Source organism: Mytilus galloprovincialis, chromosome 2 (genome assembly GCF_965363235.1).
Source record: "Mytilus galloprovincialis chromosome 2, xbMytGall1.hap1.1, whole genome shotgun sequence".
Classification (NCBI taxonomy): domain Eukaryota; kingdom Metazoa; phylum Mollusca; class Bivalvia; order Mytilida; family Mytilidae; genus Mytilus; species Mytilus galloprovincialis.
In genome coordinates, this window is record NC_134839.1 from 97,775,452 (window position 1) to 97,796,973 (window position 21,522).

General features: G+C 31.0%; 1 protein-coding gene across 9 annotated transcripts in view; it reads left to right on the forward strand.

Moving 5' to 3' along the window:
• LOC143065032 (corticotropin-releasing factor receptor 2-like) overlaps positions 1-19,568 on the forward strand; it is a 133,308-nt gene extending 113,740 nt beyond the window's left edge. For 8 of the 9 annotated variants that reach the window (XM_076238317.1, XM_076238320.1, XM_076238321.1 and 5 more), the window contains 9 exons: positions 2,628-2,728; positions 3,923-4,043; positions 5,225-5,378; positions 6,824-6,902; positions 7,455-7,545; positions 9,760-9,845; positions 12,039-12,174; positions 15,844-15,885; positions 18,676-19,568. In XM_076238317.1, coding sequence (XP_076094432.1) covers positions 2,628-2,728; positions 3,923-4,043; positions 5,225-5,378; positions 6,824-6,902; positions 7,455-7,545; positions 9,760-9,845; positions 12,039-12,174; positions 15,844-15,885; positions 18,676-18,900 — 1,035 coding nt within the window. In that variant the 3' untranslated portion in view covers positions 18,901-19,568. Of the gene's footprint in view, positions 1-2,627; positions 2,729-3,922; positions 4,044-5,224; positions 5,379-6,823; positions 6,903-7,454; positions 7,546-9,759; positions 9,846-12,038; positions 12,175-15,843; positions 15,886-16,498; positions 16,570-18,675 lie in introns of all 9 variants that reach the window. The other variant, XM_076238316.1, reaches the window with a different exon arrangement.
• Positions 19,569-21,522: the final 1,954 nt, after the last annotated feature.

Below are 21,522 nucleotides of genomic sequence, written 5' to 3' on the forward strand. Positions count from 1 at the left end.
ACTTACTGCATTTTCAAAGAATAGACTACAAATGACTTCCTGTTATATACAATGAATAAAGGGTGGATACGGTAAATATTATTGTATCCTTTAGCAGATGCCGTGATCAACACCACTTAAAGCAAACTGCAGAATTTTTATTCCATTAGTACTGAAATCAGATACCACAGATTGCATTTTATTGTAACATCTTTTTTGAAACCAGGTGCACAAATGTTCATTAAGAAGTCTCGTGAATCAGATCTCAAGTACGTCTCGTTTCTTAGAGATTTACTGGATTTCTCAAAGATAGAATCAGAATATGTTCTGCATGTATTGACAAAAGGAAATCTATTTTCTACAGTTTTCACTTTGTTAATCAATTATTAACACCACGTAGACTTTTCATACCATGTAAACCATATATTATGTTATCAGAGGCGTGATTGAAATTCCTCTCAATTTTCCCCCAAAATAGCTTGACAAATAAAATACTAAAACATGTGGTAGGTTTAGCTTCCTCTATATAAACTGGAATATAAAGTGCGGCACTAAAATGATTTAATACTATAGAACAAATTTCATAAAAGCAAGACAGATCTAAAAACATGAGAACCGTTGTCCTTCTGAAATATCACAACGAATGACTAAAGGCTAATGCCATGACCTATTTAGAATGAAAAAAATCGGCACAATAATGCAAGTACCATATAACGAAATATTTCCCCTGTTCTGAGTAATGGCTTTTGATTTTTTTCTTCCTATCGTTCACTATTAAAAACAACTGGATCATTAAGACGGTTGAATCGCTGTACATTACTTTTTTCTTTGCTTCATTAACTTAAATCATATACAATTGTGTAAAAAGATATGAATAAAAATCCAGTATCAATTTTTCAAATTATGGCCTATTCAAAACCATTACATTACTGTAAAACCCGATTTCAGCTGTCAAAGAAAAAAATGAAACAAATTAATATTGAAGTAAATCATAGTTTATTGATAATAAAATGTTTAAAACCGAAGTTCAACAACTATATTTCGTCATTAAAAATGTATTTTGGTATGTTTCAATGACAAATTTAAGAGATTTATTATTTAAATTTTATCAGAATGTTAACCCATAGCAGAGGCATGAAACATGTCACATGTTCAGCTGCAAAATATGATATTAAGTTGCTATTAAGCTCAACATTTCAGTGAGGAAAAATTTATTAAAACAGGTTGCTAGTCATTTCCATTCTTTTGTCCCTTTGACTTTCTCATTTTAACCATTCTATTGGTTGAAGAGTTTAGGCTGTCATGCATTGAAGTGAAACACTAAGCTGGCTTGTATTGTGGCGATAAAGTCTGCTTTATAAAAACATACACTACACGAAGATGTCCTTTATTTTCGCACCCTTTTCGATATACATTTACAATATTTCACATACGTTTTGGTGTGGATTTTTGTTGCAAATATTGTTCCCGCTTTGACCAATTAAAACTAAATATAAGTTATTTCAACGCAAACAGATACTGTATATACATGTATGTTTAAAGTTTTAGGAAACTCGCTTTTTTACATCCTATCTATTTTTTTTAAGGCTTCACTAGTTTTAATTAAGATAATGTAACATTATCTGATTAAATATGCATATTGATTGAAATAAATAGCAAAGTAAAAGTATTCAGTAACGTTGTTATATCTACTTGCCTCTAGTTACGCGGATGCTAAAAAGAGACATTTTAAGTATTGTAAACATATTTATATCATTTAACCGTTGGATCGACCTAACGGAAATAGAATTAATGTCATTCCAAAAATACCTGTATTAGATCTTACTATTTACTTTCTTTTAATTCTATTACATCTAATACAACTTGAAATGGAAGGCGTAAATACTCTTTCCAAATGAATTGTAGCCGTGGGCTCCTTGATACAAATTAAAAATAAAACTTCGTACAACACATTCATCTCCAAAGAGCCGGTGTTGCGACAAATACAAGTCTCGACTCCTTGACAAACATGTTGTTGTCTGAGCTCTACCAAAACCGTAAATCTTTTGTTTATGTAAATTGCACGATGTAAATTGCTGGATAAGTACAGTGTCAAATCACAACAGTAGTCTTCTTTCTAGAAATCTACAGACATTCGACATTCATTTAGGGGGATGCTGTGCTCCACTTCTGTTACACATAAGAGACAAACAGTAGATTTTCCAATTTATAAATTAGTTAAGCAACATTTCAGCCCCCTGGAATATGAGGCTGGAATATATATCACCTAATTGGTACGTTGTTTCAGGGCTGACAACAACATTTATGGAATTAGTTTCAATTGCACCAAATGCGAATTTCAACAATAAATGTCTCTTTAGTGAACACTGGCTGTTTTTTATTCTTCTGTAGACACATAGAAATAACAAAAGTTGGAAAGGTTTGAAATTAATTATCAAGGGACCAGGCGCGATTCGTCTACATAAGACTCATCGGTGACGCTCAGATCAACATTTCATTCTTTGAAATGCCAAGGACCGACTACTCACCAACCTCCATCGCGTGGAAGTAAAATGATTCATTTTTAGTTCTGACTAAATTTCATTTTTATATAGTCTTTCAGAATTTTTGATAAATGTTTTTTTTTTTTTTTTTTTTTTTTATTTCAGGAGTCTGTCCATGAATACTCACGACGAATTATCTATAACCTAGGCTTCATAGTCTCCACGATCACACTCATCATTGCATTATTTATTTTCTTGTACTTCAGGTGAGGAACCTTAGTAATTATTCATAACGGTTTAATCGTTACTTTTAATTTATCTAAGTATAACAAGTTGTATTGAAAATGACAATGCCAGAAGAAATGTACATCCTTCAAATACAAAGGCGGAATTATTACGTAGGTTGTTTGTATATCATCATATATCGTTTTCATATATCAATATCTTTTACAGTAAAATAACATGAGTGGTTTTCTAGTTTGATGGATAAGTCAGACAGTAAAAACAAGCCGGTACCACTATGATCAAAATTTTCTGATTTCTTGGGTATAAAATAACACAAGGGATATGATATTACATTATCTGTTTGTTATATACAGACGGGACAAAATCATTAGGGAAGATCCAAAGATCTAGTTGTTCTTGAAACATGTAAATACCAACAATTTTGAAAACAAATGATGAATGAACTAGATGATCATCAAACAACACTAAACAAACATGCGAGAAACGAGACAATGATACCAATATCTCACCCAATTTTGCCATTGTATATGAAAAATAAACAACTGGCATACAAGTGAGAGATTTAGCTAGCTATAAACCCAGGTTTTAATCGAACATTTTCTTCGAGAAATGCCTGTACCAAATCAGTTGTTTCCATTAATATGTTGGTTGATAAAGTCTAACGTGTGACCTTTGATAACTATCTACACCACTGGGTCGATGCTTCTGCTGGTGGACGTTTCGTCCCCGAGGGTATTAACCAGCCCAGTAGTCAGCACTTCGGTGTTGACATGAATATCAATTATTTGGTCATTTTTATCAATTTCCTTTTACAAAACTTTGAATTTTTCGAAAAACTAGGGATTTTCCTATCCCAAGAATAGATTGTCTTAGCCGTATTTGGCATAACCTTTAGGAATTTTGGTCCTCAATGTTCTTTGCTTTGAGCGTCACTGATGAGTCTTATGTAGACGAAACGCGCGTCTGGCGTATAAAATTATAAACCTGTATGTTTTAATAGACTTCCCCTTTTTAAATTTACCTTTTTATTTGATATACATTTTTTGTATTTTTAATACAGTTTCACATACAAGTAGGCTTTTCTGTATGAACTTGCACGGCTTTACACATAGTCTGTATTTAAATTGCATTAAATGTGTTTGATATTGTGGAATGAATCACTGTTAACATTTTTGTCGGTTCAAGATGATAAAAGTATATTTTTTTTTTGGCAGGAGTTTGCGATGTTTGCGGAATATAATTCATAGCCATCTGATAGCAACGTTTATTCTGCGTAACTTACTTTGGATCATGATGCAGCATACATTATGGCCAATCGTACAAGCTGACGAGAAGGTACACTAGTTTCACTTTATTTTCTTTTAAGCGGAGGATATACTACTTCGTCTACAGTATACAGTTTTTGTTAATCTGGAATATAAAAAAACTATTACTTTGTTGTCCTATAATACTCTACTACCAAGATATTTGTAGTTTTCCGATAGTGATTTGACTGTTAAAAGCACTCCTTAGCTGCCAATATATATTTTTAAGTAATAAATCATTATTATATTAAAGAAAATGCTCGGGGAAATTCAGAATGTACAAACTAAGAGCTTTTTACTAAGTAACAGTTAACAGGATATATGATTGTCAACATTATACAACATCTTTAGAAGATATGAAAATAATTTTCGGATATGATTATAAAAAAAAAAAAAAACGATGTTTGATTGCCTTTTACACAATTATTAAGCAGGGTCCAGGTATACAAAACACATGTAGTATAGTAAGCCATTAAGTGGGTCGGCTTGACAAAATGTAAAACAATACATAATAGAAAACCAATCTTATGTAAACACAATAAACAAACAACAAATAGTGTATAAGCAACATACGACAACCAAGCGTCTTACTTGCACAATAGTAAATTCATTTTAGTCGGAAACGGTCATGTTGGTATAAACATCATTTTAAAAGTCTGAGCAATACATTAGTTAGTCATGTTAAGTCTCTTGGTCAATTTTCAGACTCAACCACTTCTGTAAATTCAATACTGATCAGGCAACTGGCTTGCGGTCAATTTGATAAATGAATTTAGTAGGAAACGACCATTTTGGTATAAACATTAGAATAAAGTCTGAACAACACATTAGTTATTCATATGTATTATCTTAATATATTTCATACTAAACCACTGCGGTAAATTCAGTATTGTTCAGGGAATTGGCTTGCAGTCAACTCATTACTGTTTAGTAACTTTGTAGATAGTTCAGTATAACGTTATTGAGCACAGGTAAAAGCAACGACTACACAGATCTTAATTGACCGCAAGCGGATTGTCTCAACATTTGACAATGAACATCTTCAAAATCCTCATTGCATAAGATATTTTCAAAAGATTTTAGCAAACAATGATGTATTAATAGAAAAGAACGAATATATGATATTTCAGCCTCTAATGGCATCATTAATATATGCAACAAATGTAAGAATGTTATTAACAACTATAACCATGTTTTTTTTTCTCTTTTTAGTGGGCATGTAAACTTGAGGTAGCATTGTTTAACTATGCTCAAATGACAAACTTTTTCTGGATGTTAGTAGAAGGACTATACTTACATATTATTATTGTCTGGACTTACTCTGCAGATAAGATTAGAAAGTGGTACTTCATCATAATAGGATGGTGTAAGTTAGTCATTAAAAACAATAATTTATTGTATGATTATAATAGTTGTCACACCATATATACATTACATCCTCGTTAACAAGACAGTACCATTAACTTCTATAACAGCACAGTCGTGTATAAATTGTTAAACGCCGATCTGTGATTTAGATTATAAAGAATTCCATATACCATAATTAAGTATACATCAGTCAATGGCTTTTTCGAAACTTCTGAGGAAGCAAATGTATGATGCAAGATAAACAATTAAAAATGTTCCCATTATGTAATGATTATCATTGATATTAGTGATTGGGAAATAATGTAGTGCAACATGTAATTTATTTTTGATTAATCTAAGATAAAAGACAGTTTAACTTAAGAATCTTCAATGCATCCTTACACAGTTAAGGTGCTAAATGATAAGTAAGAAGACTTCCAACAGTCAGTTTGTTAAGCACTGTTGTTTATCTTTTAACAAAATGGATATGATAATATCAGTGATTATTCAGTACTGGTTATCTTATTAGTGTCAGATAAATATCTATTTTAATCAGTGTAGGCAGTCGGGTTTTAAACTATAATAGAGAGAAGCATTTTCCTTGTAACTTAATAGCAACAGTAATCATATAATAACATAACCATGACGAACTTCGGACAAACATGATGTGTTTGTCTGTATTGACATGAAAAAGTAAGTGGTAAATACGAACAAAACAATTTACAATTGGCACTTACTCTAAGCAATTTGTTTCCGTATGAGTGTTACCCTGTTTATGACTAAGAATATCTTTTACGGTAAGACGAAGTTTATTTGTGCACTGAAAGATATTTGTAATGCAAGGTTTTCTGCCAGTTCAATACGCATCAAATTCTATTAGAATATTTAATTGGTACAAATGCACTTAAGATCAATGATAACGCCTTTTACATACTGAAAATTAAATGAACACTTTATGATTAATCACATATTATCTTAATTGATAAGAGTGGATCGTAAAATTGTTTTCTTTGTAAATAGATATAGAAATTAAGTTATATTGTATATAAGAAATTATGAACATGTGTATAATATATTTGTGTTTGATGAACTAAATGTTTGTCATGTGTTCCTTCGAACTGCTTTTTGAGTAAGGGCCACACATCTAGGAACGTTAGGGAACCTCACATCTTTTCACATTAACATTACCATACTGAACCCATTTCATATTCTTGTATGAAACAAAGGTGTACATAATACAATTCTCTATTAAAAAATGCACTCGATCAACGTTTACATGAGAACAAATGGGAGGGAAACTTAATATATACCAAAAGCTTAATTAGAAATATATACTGATGAACTACTACAAAGAAAAAAAAGACTTATATAATGCTGCTGATGAACAGCAGAACAGTTTATATAATTTGATCCATAGTGAAATTAAATTAATTTTAACTAAGCAGAGTTTGGTTTTAATTTCAGGCGTTCCGGCTGTTATAATTACAATTTGGGTGATTTTTCGGACACAGGTTACAGCAGATGAAACGAGTGATGTAGCAGCGTAAGTTCATACCAAATCTGATGAATTCTTCAGCAACCCGTTGATACCTCAGTTTAATTTCTATACACTCCATTAAATTTAACGATACTTTTATTGGGTGTATAGATAACGTCCATAATTTATCAAACACACTGATAAACATGCTTCAATAAATTCTTCTTAAATTCAATATAAAGTTGTTATGCATGTTCAGCATGAAATAATTGTGTTTGTTCCTACCATGTTATTTTATTGAAGAACCGTAAACCTATCGTGTTAATTCATGCTGTTATAGATAACCAATTAGTTATAGATTTTTTTTCAAAATTTTCTTTACTTTTAACAATAGACAAAGACTTTTTTAAATCTGTAAATCAAATGAATGACGAAGTATCATTATACAATGGCTTTGATTTGATTATAATATACAGTTAGTGCTTTGTTACAAAAAGTTTACATGATTTGGGTTTTATTTCCAAATTGATGAGCTTTTTATTTTGTGCAATTAACTAACCAATAGGTTGTTCAGTACTATGTATATATATATATATATATGATTTCTACTTTATCTAGGTGTTTCATGCCAAAGTCTAAAAACTATGCAGAGTCAGAAGCTGATAAGCTGGATTACATTTACATCGCACCTATTTTGTTTGTATTAGCAGTAAGCATTATTATTATATCAAAACACAAGAATGAAGATGAATAAACGATACCAGAATATACTTTTTCTAAATTATTAATTTGAACCCCTTTTTAAATAAAAAAAATCGGCAGCTCCGAGTTATCTGTTCGCTGCACATTTTTAGGTCGAAAGTAAAGCTAATATTCAGCAAAGTTGGCGAAAATCATCTGCAATATTTTTTGAAAATTATATTTTACTAAAACTTAAACGTATTAGCATTTCACATGTACTCATATAGTGGATGTTGATTTGATTAAGTGAAAATTATCACTCCTGTCAAAAAGATATTAATCTGAAAGTTCTTCAATATGAATTGTAGAACTATACTGGTATGTGTTGTTTTAACGGCTCAAATAAATCTTTTAATCTAAAAACATTATGTTAATCCATCATTTTAAAGATTTAAAAAAAAAGATGATATTGATTTCCGTGGCACGACGTGTGTTGCTTGAATAACCATCAATATATACATTCAATGCCAAAGTATGGAACGCAAATAAAACTAGAATTGCCATTGCAAGCAATAGCGGATATCACCCTTCCCCTATTGCCACTAAGCGGCAGCCATTTGAAAACAATTTACCAGTGAATGAAGATCAATGTATTGCGATATATCTTTCTGTAAATTTTCAGTACATTTTGAGCATTGTCAAAAGTTTCACATTTCTTCTGTTTCCATGGCAACGGCAGCCATTTTGAAAATTCCGAAGTCAAACGTCTCATCTATACACGCCAGTAAACAATAATATTAAGTTTCATTAAGTTTGGAGCATTTTGAAAATATTTGACATTTCTGCAGTTTCCATGGCAACGGTGGCCATTTTAGAAATTCCAACTTCAAAAGTCTCATACAGCCTTGACAGTCAACAAATATATTAAGTTTCATTAATTTTTGAAATTTTTTAAATTTTTGACATTTTGGCTGGTTTCTATGGTAACAGATACCATTCCAAATTTCTAATGGCAGATACCACATTGGTACATGGGAGGGAACATACCATCAAAGTTTCAATGGATTTAACCTACCATTTTAAGAAAGTAAATGCCACTTTAAGGTTTTTGAAGCATTTTGACCATTTTTGACTTGTTTCCATGGTAACGGCAAACATTTTTGAAATTCCAACGCCAAATTGCACATCTACCAATGTTGCTCATCCTTACTGTGGTGTTTTATTAAATTTGGAGCATTTTGGTATTTTGGAAATTTTTGGTGTAGTTTCCATGGCAACATGATAGTTCCAATGAGTGCCAATATCATCCAAAACCAGTATATGCCCGGCACCTACATTGTATCAAAATATAATGATTTTAAGTTAAAGCAACTCCAAATAATTCATTAAAACCAAAAACTAGAATTTTTCACAATTGTTCCGTTTCCATGGTAACGGCAGCCGTTTTTATGGTCGTAAGACCTACAGCAACCCGAAATTTTGTGTTCCTCATTATAGTTAACTTTCATTAAGACTGGTTCCATTGGCTATGAGGAAACTGCCGGACAAATTAAGTGAAAGTATAATAATAATACAGAAAAAGAAACAGAGGAAAAGCAATATGTCACCCGACATTGTCGATCGGATGACATAAAAAACGCCGTGTTTAAGAGCATATACTCTCTCATTTTACATATGTTCTTAAAAAATGTTTATGATAGCGAAAGGACATGAACAAAAGCTGTATTGTAAGAGCTGCTATCATGGAAATATAATGTTACATGTTCATGTTGTTTCATTTCCTAATTCAAAAGTCTGGGTAATATACATTTTAAAAAGCATGAAATGCTCAAATCATCTGAGGTTAGATCACATACCAAATAACTCATATAAAAAAAGGTCAACGACATCTCAGTAAATAACTAAAATCAGTATATTGAATCGGCATAGTTACTTTAAATGTTTTGCCATGTTAACATGACAGATATGCCGATTTAAGTAATCAATTTACAAATTTCTACTCATGTTTTGTATAAGATCAATTTCATATTAGGCTTGTCATACTTTACTTGTCTAGCATTTATAGTGCATATGTTCCTACTGTTTATACTGAGGTTTTTTTATCGTTCGTTGTTTATTGTTTTAATTATCAGGAGAAAGTGACCACTCGAGTTTGAAGAGTTCCCATTTACCTTAAATCCCATTAACATTAAATCCCATTTTTAGAAAGCTAAAACATTGATATATTATCTCATTATTACAGGTGAATATAATTTTTCTGGGCAGCATAATATGGATATTAGTGACAAAGTTACGGTCATCCCACAGTCTCGAAACAAAACAGCTGAGGTAACGTTCATTACATACATCTCACATTTATATATTAATGCTAGTTTTGATATACCTTTTGTGTTACATGTCATACATACATGAAAATATCCACATAATCGAGAACATTTCAAGTGGATTAACAACAAAACATCCGCTTAGTATATGAAGTAATGACTTATCTTAAAGGGAGTTTGTGGACCATTTTGGTAGAACTCAATTGTTTTATTATATTTGAAATGGACACAATTTAGTTTATCTAACGCAAAATTTTATTTTTTTTCAATTCTGATGAACGCTTTTGTTGATTATTGCTTTAGATATGTTGTTGGTTTTAATCATATCTTTACTGTTTCAAGAATATTATTACGCATGTGTGAGACCGTATAAACGATTTCGGTTTCTATATATTTGGCAAACATTAAAAGAACTAAAAATAAACCTAAACATAAACATGTCGAGCCCAGATATTTTGATAAACAAATGGCATATATAACATTACTTCATTGTATTTTGTAGCTTTAAAAGAAAATGCGATTCATCAGTCCTTTCTTTCTTACATTCAGAAATTTATACATCTTATCTAGAAATTATTTACTTATCATCTCTCAATAATTGTTCAATTTCTTTACACAAATGTAGAACGGAAAGACATGTATCGTAAATTATGCTTGTTGTTTCTTTCTATTATGTGTATTTCAAATATCTGTTTAAAAACATGCAGAAATCAAGATTGTTTCAAATGATAAATCAATGCACTATACAATATTTTGTGTATGACTTCTACGAGAAGGCACCGTGACTGTGAATAATAAACTGATCATAAATATTTGATTACTATGTTTTATTTTTTGAATTTATAGTGGTAATTGATAAGGTACATGTATTAATTACTAATCTTCAAAGAAGAAACAACTAACAATTTTTGTAAGGTTTATTGGACTAATCCTATTCATTAAGGGTCGCCATGATGTGCTGTTTTCGGATATGGTATTGATTTTTTTAACAAGAAATAGGATGATTTAAAAAATCCGAATCGGATGACGCAAAGACATTCGGAAATCGTGTTCTTTTCAAAACGATTTCCAAGATAATTCGAACTAAATAATTAAACAAACGTGATAACTACAATAACTCATTAAAGGTATCAGACCTTTACCTCAGCTAATAATATAAGTTAGAAAATACAAGTCTTCTGAAAGTGCAGAGTGTTGCAAGCAGAAAGATGTTACAATAATCAATGCGATAAACATTTAAGGCCTACATGTGTTTTAATATACCATCTGTCTGCAAGGAATAGCTTCTATATCATTCGAGTGCATTTGAAATCAGATATAGACCATGTATGATAGCATTTAGGCAACCAAATAATATGAGAATATGTTTACGCTGACGTATTTGAACCAAGTTTTGCTTCTGTAGAATGCCACTAGTTAGGTGGCAAATACAGTAAATGTTGCACATAGTAACTTCATTCATCAATATTCATCAATAATACCACGAAAAGATCCTTTCAAACATTCGAATGTTAAATACTAAATTGCTCTGTCTAGATTTTTTATTTTGTTCAATCGATAAATAGTGTTTGATTGTGTAAGTTTTGTTGGGCTTCCCCTTTTTGAATTTTGCCTTTGAATGCGGTATTTTTGTTCCATTTTTGTTCCATTATAATTGTGAGCCAACCCAGTGTTTCTACATAAGTCTCAATGGACACAGAAGCAATGTTAAGAAAAAGCCACACAGATACATATTTGCACTTAGGCCGATTTGTACTCAAGCTGTTGTTACATATATTTTGCTATTCATAAGATTTGTCTCATTTACAAACAAAATAAGATTTTTTTGGTTTTATTGCCAGATACTATGCATTAATGCCAACAATCTGTTACAACTAAAATATACTTCATACTTCTAGATTTATATTGGTTATTTCTGTCGTTTGGTTGCTGTCTAAATTTATCCAAGGTATCTGTTTATGCATACAATCAAATCAATTCGAAAGCGTTTTATAACCTGTTGATAAGAGTAAATAACTTCTAAAGTATTTTTTTTTTTTTTGGTTTTTTTTTTTTTGTTTTTGTCCAAAAATAATGCCCAGTACCTAGAATCAATTTGGCTTCAATTATGGATAAATTGTTGGTAAATTATGTCAATCCATACAACTGATACCTAGTAGATATGTAACTTAACCTTATTATAATTTGATTTTTACAGGAAAGCAGTAAAGGCAACAATTACACTGTTTCCATTGCTCGGCATCACCTATGTTATATTTATCTGGCCACCAAGTGATAACCATATTTTTGTAGAAGTACACCAATATATCAATGCATTTTTACAGTCGTTTCAGGTATGTTATAGAATATTATAAATTTTAATATTAAAAGAAATTGAACGCTGTTAATACATATCTGATTCTTATACTCCATATATTTGATTGTCAGCCTTTATAAATTTATATAAAAAAATACTATGTACAAGATGATAATATAAAACAGGACTTAGTAAAAAAAACTTTGTTTTGTTTTTAATCCTTTCTATGCGATGGCCATAGAAAGTGTTAATTCAGATGTGCAGTAATGTTATGTAAAATATGGGCACAAAGATTGTTATTTGAGACTATCAATATTAATGTTGACAAAAGCCGCTGATTAAAGTTTATTATATTTATTTTTATCAAGTTGCAAGTTGCTTTTGATAGTGTTGCATCGAAACTGATGGATTTCAGTTTCACAAAAGACATTAAATCGTCTTATTATTTTCTGCAGTTATTCAACTAGTAATCTTTCTGTCAAGTCTTTGTCCAGAACCAATCTAAAAAAGATTTATCTTGACATACTCAAAATGAAGGCGACAATATAGTGTCTGTGGTAGATTATAAAAATATCCCGAAGTCGATACAAGTCTACCATTTAATTAGAGTGTTTAAACGTTGATAGCATATAAATCGTGAAAATCGAAACTGTTGTGCAGTAATGATGCCACTTAGGTATATATTCTTTGAATGACGCCTTGACAGTTGGACATAAGTAAATACATCAAAATATCAACCACTGTACTATAACGTACAGTAATTTGGTCTTCAATTTTTCTATAACTAATATTTCACTTTTGTTTTTGAAGATTTTTGTTTTGCTCATTTATATTTTTTTATTGATGCGCAAATATCAGAAACACAGTTTTGGCAGTATTTGGCCACAGCTTTATTACAAACTACAAAATTATAAACACATGTAACTAGATAAACAGTTAAGATATAAACAGGGTTTAAGAACATCAGTTGTTTGACCTGTTAGTCAAATGCGTTTTGTTTAAATATACTTTTTCACTTTTTTGGTCTTTTGGAAAATGTTGTTTGTGGTGTATTTATACCCTTCTACAACGAAATTTGTTTAAATTGCGGTTTTTATCCAACGCAATCATAGGTTTGAACGTAGTTTTCAATTTAGACTCGTTTATATTTTTTCGTTTGGGCTTGTATCATATTTTCCCTCCGGTTTATATGATCCGTTCATCCTATATTGACTCTTAAAATTCAAGAGTCTATCTGAAATTGAGGGTAAATTATATGGCCTTCCAAATACCGTATCGATCCCTAACATCACTGAAGAGACATATATTGTCGAAATTTAGATCTGGTGTACTAAGAAAATATTGACCCCTTGTGTTTGTGGCATAACATCTTGGCCACCAGTTTATCGTTTTCTTTTAAGTATTTAATTTCAATTAAGATCCATTTTGTTACATCTCGTGATCAATTTTATTTGGCACTCGCCAATGGCAGTCAGCAGGGTTTAAGAACATCAGTTGTTCGACCTGTTAGTCAAATGCGTTTTGTTTAAATATACCTTTTCACTTTTTTGGTCTTTTGGAAAATGTTGTTTGTGCTGTATTTAGACTCTTCTACAACAAAATTTGTTTTACATGCACACGTATAAAAATTGCGGTTTTTATCCAACGCAATCATAGGTTTGAACGTAGTTTTCAATTTAGACTCGTGTATATATATATATATATATATATATATATATATATATATATATATATATATATATATAGATGATTAAATAAACGTAGTCACCTTTCATATTGACAAACTACAAAAGATAACAAGATAACTAACTAGATATATAACTAAATATTTACAAAATGAAGCATCCAATAAAAGAAAATGAATCCTGGGATACAGAGATTCATTATTTTTTGAGTGGTGGGTCCTTGGATACAGAGCCCCGCAATATCAAATGTTTGGATGATAAATTAAATATGCGACAAAATGACGCATATCTAAAGTAAACGTTGCGAAATATGCCAAATTGACCAAGGCATTCATAAATGACTGACGGGTCAACCGCCATTCAAAGCGAATAGAGCTGCGTAAATGCTGTGGGCCAAATACAATAATTATATAAGATATAGAAGAGCTATACATATCTAATAAAAACAGAATTTAAATGAATATCTTACAAGTTCAAGATTTACATTTGGGAAAAGTGTGTGGTGAGTAGACAAGGAAGGCCTCTAAAGCGCCCTGAATTGTGTTTAGAAAAATGTTATTACCAATATCAGTCAGATGTACACCATCTTGACATGTAAATGTAGAATTAGGAGATATATCTTGGTATCGTATGTAATGTCCCCCTGTGATAGGAGTTCTTTCAAAATAACAGAACAATTGACCAGCGACATTTGGTCTAACTTTTAAGTAATTACGTAAAGCTAAAACGGCACAAACATCACCAGGCTTATCATCAATAACAATTGTAATTTAAGTACAGCACTGGTCAGTCTTAGACGAATGTAAGCGGATTTCAATACAAGATAGATTTATCTTAATGTCGTTATATTCAATTGCATGGGATTGGATGAAGGCGTGTATATGGTCAGCGGTTAGTTCGCCAACTCGTAAAACTTGGAATAGTTTAGTTTCAAAATCATTATGACAAACAGCAGGTAGAACGTTATAAATTTTTGACAATAGATCACGTGTTATGGGTAATCTAGCGTCCTTTTGTCGATTTTGAGAACGCTTCATTCCTTCGAGGAGCTTTCTGACAACAAAAGCATTAAAGCAGTCTGTATAATTGTTAATCTTACTGAAAAAAAACTCAACCCAGAGATATATGATTTGACAGTTGAGGCCGCAGGTCCAGTGAATGACATATAGGCAATATAGTGAGTTATGTGATGTAATGGAATAGGCCATAGATCTTCTATGAAGTTGGAATAAGGTCCTAAATTCTTAAATGACCGTAAAGCTTGTTGGTAAACCTTCGACGTATTCGATGCGACTGCTGATACAATTAGTCGGTCAATTTGACTTTGGAGATCAGGTCTATGAACTCTTGAGGAACTATTTCTGGTGTATCCTACGCCAATGGTGCTAACCTTCTGAACTTTTCTAACTGAAAGCGAGAGAGAGCGACAGCTATGTTATTTTTGGCACCTACAATATGTTTTGCCTTAAACTGAATGTTGTAATTCATGGAACGCAACACGAATGGTCGAATTATTGACATTAGCCGTTTTGATTTTGATGTTCTCTTGTTTAGTATATCAACCAACGCGATGTTGTCTGTACGAAACAACATCTTACTGTTTTTCAAAAGAGGAGCCCATATACAAAGTGCCAGAAGTATATGAATGAGTTCCAAAAATGTTATGTCTTGTAAAATGCTACCCATGAATCTGGCCATTTGAACTGTACCCGTTTTCCGTTAAAGTAAGATCCACAACCAAGTTCAGCGTTGCCGGCGCTGTCAGTAAATAGTTGCAAAATTTCATAATCTGTCCAATTCAACCCAATAATATAAGTATCTCCAATGAAGGATTTTACTGTCATATTGCTGACTTGCTACAGAAATTTTCTAGAAACGTGTATCTAATATCTCAAGAATTTTATTTCTTTTTATTTTATGATTTTCAAAAATATTGTTTTTTTTTCTAGATTATAGATTATCTGTAGAATAAGCTTACGTTAATTGAAAGATGAGTTGACAGTTACATTTTTTTCTTGTAGGGGTTCTTTGTAGCGTTGTTTTACTGCTTCTTAAATGGAGAGGTAAGTTACATATAGCTTTTTATCAAAACATAAGTGTTTAACATGACTTTGATGCTTTATGATTAATTTGTATTATAATTGTCAAATAAATAGTATACGTTATATTATAAAATAATCAATTATGAAATCTATGTTTCAGTGATTAGAAAATTATTACCGGTGTTTATTCTTCATACGCTTTTTCAGTTAAAATTGTTCATGTATAATTCTTTTCAAGCAACAAATGCAAGAAAGATAGTTCTAACGTATGAACAATCGAATTTATAAAATCAACCTACAATGCTTTTTTTCTTGCTTTTAATATATCTATAACTTAGATGATACGGAAACTCCCTTTATTCAAATCGTCACAATCACAACTGAACATTCGAAAATTTTGCATGGAAATGAAATTTTACATTAAAGCGAACAGCTTTTTCTGCATCTTTCTAATGCTACACACGTTTTACCTCATGCTTTATCAATCTTTTAATCACGTGTTACAATAACGTTAACGAAACTAAAACCTTATTTGACACTCCTTTGCACAAGATGGTCTCCTTCTTTTTGAATACTGCAGTTAATATCACTCACAAGTGTATTCGGAGACCTTAATGATGATTGTTTTTCGTAGGTGCAGACTGTTATAAAGAAGAAAATAACAAATTGGGTGGAATCAAGAGCAAATTATTCTTTAATTACTAGGTATCTAGAACTGTAGCTGTGGATTGGATTTGTTGCTTGTACGCAGTCTGCACTAAACGTCAAACATTTGGAAAATGTTGTCTTTGTGATTTGAATATTTGCAGAAAAAAATATCGCATGTTAAAAAGGGCTTTATATCCTGGCACCAATTTTTATATTTTATCTCAAAATTCCTGCTTACTTTATTTCGAATCACACAGAGAAATTTCATTCACATTAATTTCACGTGAATTTAAAATCATGTGAATCTCAAGTAAAATTCACGCCAAGTTCACCTCAGACCAGCTTATACATAAAACTCACATAAAATCAGTTCAAGCAATTCGCAGGGATTTTTAAAATGAAGTAATTTAAATAACTTCTTAATTTTCAATTTAAATAAAAAATCATGGAAAATACTAATAGTTTTTTTTAAGTAAAGTTCATGTGAAATTCATGTGAAAAATTAGACGTGAGATTAATGTGATGCTCAGTTTACATGATATCATATGAAAATATTAACTTTAGTTTAATTTGTTAGCTCGTTTAAGGTTCATCTCATGTAAAATTCACCTGAGCAATGTTGCCTGAATATTTATCTTAATTTAAAGTAACAAACATTTCCTAAACCACATTTCTGATTTTGATAAGATTTTTTTCATCTTTCCATTTGTAAGAAACAAAGTGTGGAAAAAGTCAACAAAAGTTGGTGCTTGTCGGTCTGATTTTAACCAAATCATTAGACTTTTCTACTAACACAATCTCTTTTCTAACTGTATATAATCAAATAGCTGAAAGCATGGTATGATATGACAAATTTACTAATCGCATGTTGAACGTTGTTTGTTGATGGTGTCTTATGATGGTTTCAAAGTATACTTCATGTTTTCATCAATGCATTTTCTTATTTGAAACGTGAAGAACGTTCTTATTGGTTTGTCAATGTAATGCTGTCTGTTTCTGATTTGTTTCTGAAAGTTTTGGAAGTTATAGGATATAAAATTTGTCATTCGAATTAACATCCTAATGCGACTCTTTATATGCCATTTTCTTTTCTTTGAGATATTAACTCTTCTTATTTTAAACTCAGCTTTATGGTAATAGCGGGGCGCTCTTTTGTTAAAAATGCAGTAAGTGTTACGTTTTTTTCTGTTTTAAAGCCAAATACTCCAAAAAATACCACTTCGAAATTTATGAATTGATTTCATGCAGGTATATCCTTCCGGCATAACTCTTAAAATTTACGAATTTTGGTGACCAGGTTGGTAATGTTTTTGTTTTTTATTTCCATTCCGGTTTTTTTTCCGTTTTTTTTTTCCATATCATATCCCTGAATCGGTTTGCCTAGTTTATTGGGGTATGAATTTGGCATGGTGCGTACAGTTTTTATACTTTAGGAATGATTTCTTTTTAATAAAGTGTATTCGACTCAAAAGATAATTTTCAAAAATAAAGGATCGCAACACGTGTAGAATTTCCCTCAAAGTTTATATTGAAGGGGCTAATGGTATCAACGATTGCACTTTAAATGGCTTAAAATGATGATATGTTCTCTTTTTATGTTACTTTTCAAATTGTTATAATGCAGATGACAATTGCTTTTAGTACTTTTTGTGAGAAAACAAAAACAAAGGAGCAACGTCTAGTTTCAAATAACATATCTGAAAGTAATAACTTTCATTATTGTATGCAATGCATGGAAACACAGTTGAAAGTTATAATCAAATCAATTTTAAATGTATCGTATAACAATTTGACATTATATTGCATAATTATGTTCAATTATTTACGAAATCGAATCATCTGTACGACAAATATCTTCGTGTAAAAATAAATTATGTTGTTTTTTGTGTTAAAGTTTGAAAATTACAAACATAATATAGTGTTTCCATGCACAGATTATGTTTCTTGACAACGTAACTTACAGTTTCATCAGACAAAATGTTCACAATTACACAGAAATTTAACACGTTTTTTTAATTATATGTATATAGACGACCAAATGAAAGATGTTTCAGACGCCAGCATCTGATTATGTCTTTAAGACAGGCACATAATAAAAGAAATTGATTTTCATTTGAAAAAGTGTTTAAAAAACATTTGATTTATTAATAATTACTTTTCCAGGTTAAGACGGTCTTGAAGAAAAAACTCAAAATATTCCAAGACACTCGGGCTTTAAGCACAAGATACACAAAGACATCGATGGTTCAGGATATGAGTGTCGTTGGTAGAGACAGTATAGCACCAACAAATGGTAAAAACACTTCCGGTAGGAATGGATTCCGTTTTATGTCGAATTCACAACGATTCAATGATGATGAACAGGCAGAAAGTGAAAATATGTTGTGAAAACGGAGAACTGAAATACCAGTTTGGTACGTCCAAAACTAAGTCAGTAAAAGAAGGGCAAGTTGTGGGCGAACGATCTTTAAATTCGTTGCTGAATGTTCGAATAATGATTAATGAGTTCTAAGCATAAATGTGTTGCCCTTAGCTTGGTACGGACTATAAAGTATGGCCGTAAGAAACTATAATTTACTATACGCGAGTAAAACAAAGGAATCCTTCAACTGAATTAACATCATCGTATATTGTTTTTGTTGGTGTTCTTGAATAATTTATTGATATTTATACATTCAGAATGATCAACGTTGACTATCGTTGTCTTTGTGTCTACATGCAATGACCACGGATAAAACAAATAGAAAACACTCTGTAAATATATAGACTGAAGAGTCTTTTATCTTCATATAGTGTATAATATAACAAATTTGATACGTTTTAATAGTCAGAAGTGCACAAAATAATACTTATTGATTGCCTACTAACCATAGACAAAAAGCAGTTCATACAATGTAATACACTTCAAATGTATATATCTCATAAACATGTATAATGCACAAGCTATTATTCATGGATTATTTAAACTAATACTAGTGTGAATTGTTATAACCTGTATTAACTTGTCCACAAAATCGGTTCAAGAGGAAATAAAAGATAAGATTTATTGTCAATTCTACCTGACTACTTCTTCTAAATGTTTTGTACATGTGTTACATCCTGATATAATGCTATAGAAATGGTGATATGAAAACGTATTATATACTAAAGTAATGTGGTCAACCTAAATAATTTTCACTGTGTTTGTACCTATATGAGCAACACGACCGGTAACACACGAAGAGCAGGATATGCTTACCCTCTAGGAGCACTCGAGATCACCCCAAGTTTTTGGTGGGGTTCGTGCTGCTCCGTATTTCATTTTCAAAGTTGTGTTTTTTATTCTGTTGTTAGTTTGGGGGTCTTTTTATCGTTGTCAGTTTGGTGGTCTTTTTATCGTTGTCAGTTTGGTGGTCTTTTTATCGTTGTCAGTTTGGTGGTCTTTTTATCGTTGTCAGTTTGGTTGTCTTTTTATCGTTGTCAGTTTATTTTTGACCTTTGAGTATGAATTTCCTATTAGTATAATTTCGCCTTTCTTATATACATTAGTCCTGCAAAATGAATAACATAGCAGTAACGAAACAAATTTAAGAAACAAAATAAACTCTGTATTTGCTAAATCGTTGACATTAGGAGAGAATGCTCAGAATGTATATTTATATCAAAACTGTCAGACTACTTTTTTAGGATTTATTGCCCTTAATAGACGAATTATACAATTGTTATTCCATTTTTGCCTATTTTTTATGCAAACTCAAATAGATATAGAGAACAGTAAATAGCAAATATTATTAATAGGACAAAACATAAAAAATAATGAAATACCGAACTCCGAGGATAAAAAAAGAAAGCCTCTAATCAAAAACGCAAACATATCAAATGAATTGAAAACAACTGTCATATTCCTTTCTTGGTACAGGCATTTCGTATGTAGAAAATTGTGGGTTAAACCTGGTTTTATAGTTAGCTTTACCTCTCACTTGTGTGAAAGTTGCATAAAATTCAATTAAATTGACAACAAACAATGTGTGAACAAACCCAAAAGACATAACAGGTATATTTTAAAAATATGCGTACAGCAATCAATATTGTTTTATAAGATAAATAAAGTAGTCAGCAGGGTCAGAGGACTACTTATTTGAGTTATTACCCTTCAATGACGTTTTAATCAATTATTGGCGTGTTTACCTTCTAGAAAACTATAAAGTTAAGATAAGAAAAACTTTAAAAAGAACACACGAAAAGCAAGGCAAGATCTACAGTTAGTTAAGTACACAAAATCGTCAGTTGACTCTTAATGTGAGTTCTTGTTTTTTAATGACTATGTTTACAAATACTTGCATAATTGCCTGATATCTTTGAAATTTGATAGATACATAGAAACTTTGAAAAATAAATCAGCATTACAAGATCTACAAATAAATCAAGACAGTCGAAATCTTGAATTAAATCCTTTCAGGGGTTAATTGTATTGCTCTTTAATAATGATTTTTCCTATTGATTGCGTTATTGCACATTATCTTGATCCTTATAAAAGATAGATAAGCACTTTAAATAACAAATATTACCAGCATAACAAGATCAACAAATAATTTTACTGAAATTGTAAAAAGACGCCTGACTCTTGACAGGTATTGTCCTTAACATGACTATTTAGTGTTTTGGGGAAAAACTGAAAAGGATATATAAGCACATCAAACAGAAAAATGATCAGCAATTCAAGTTAGTTTATACCTAGGTAAGCAACACATGGTCTTTAGAGCCTCTAGTTTTCTAATTATGGATGAAGATTATCAATTTCTAAATGCATACAAAATAAAATCGGTATAAACCGTAATACCACAATCAAATATGGTTCGAATTAAGATAATAATACTTTGACCTATAATGGTTTACTTTTGTAAATTGTGACTTGGATGGAGAGTTGTCTCATTGGCAGTCATACCACATCTTCCTATATCTAATGAATAAATAAAAATAAAAGTCGAATTCACACATTAAGATTTATTTGAAATTTTAGGAATTGAGTTA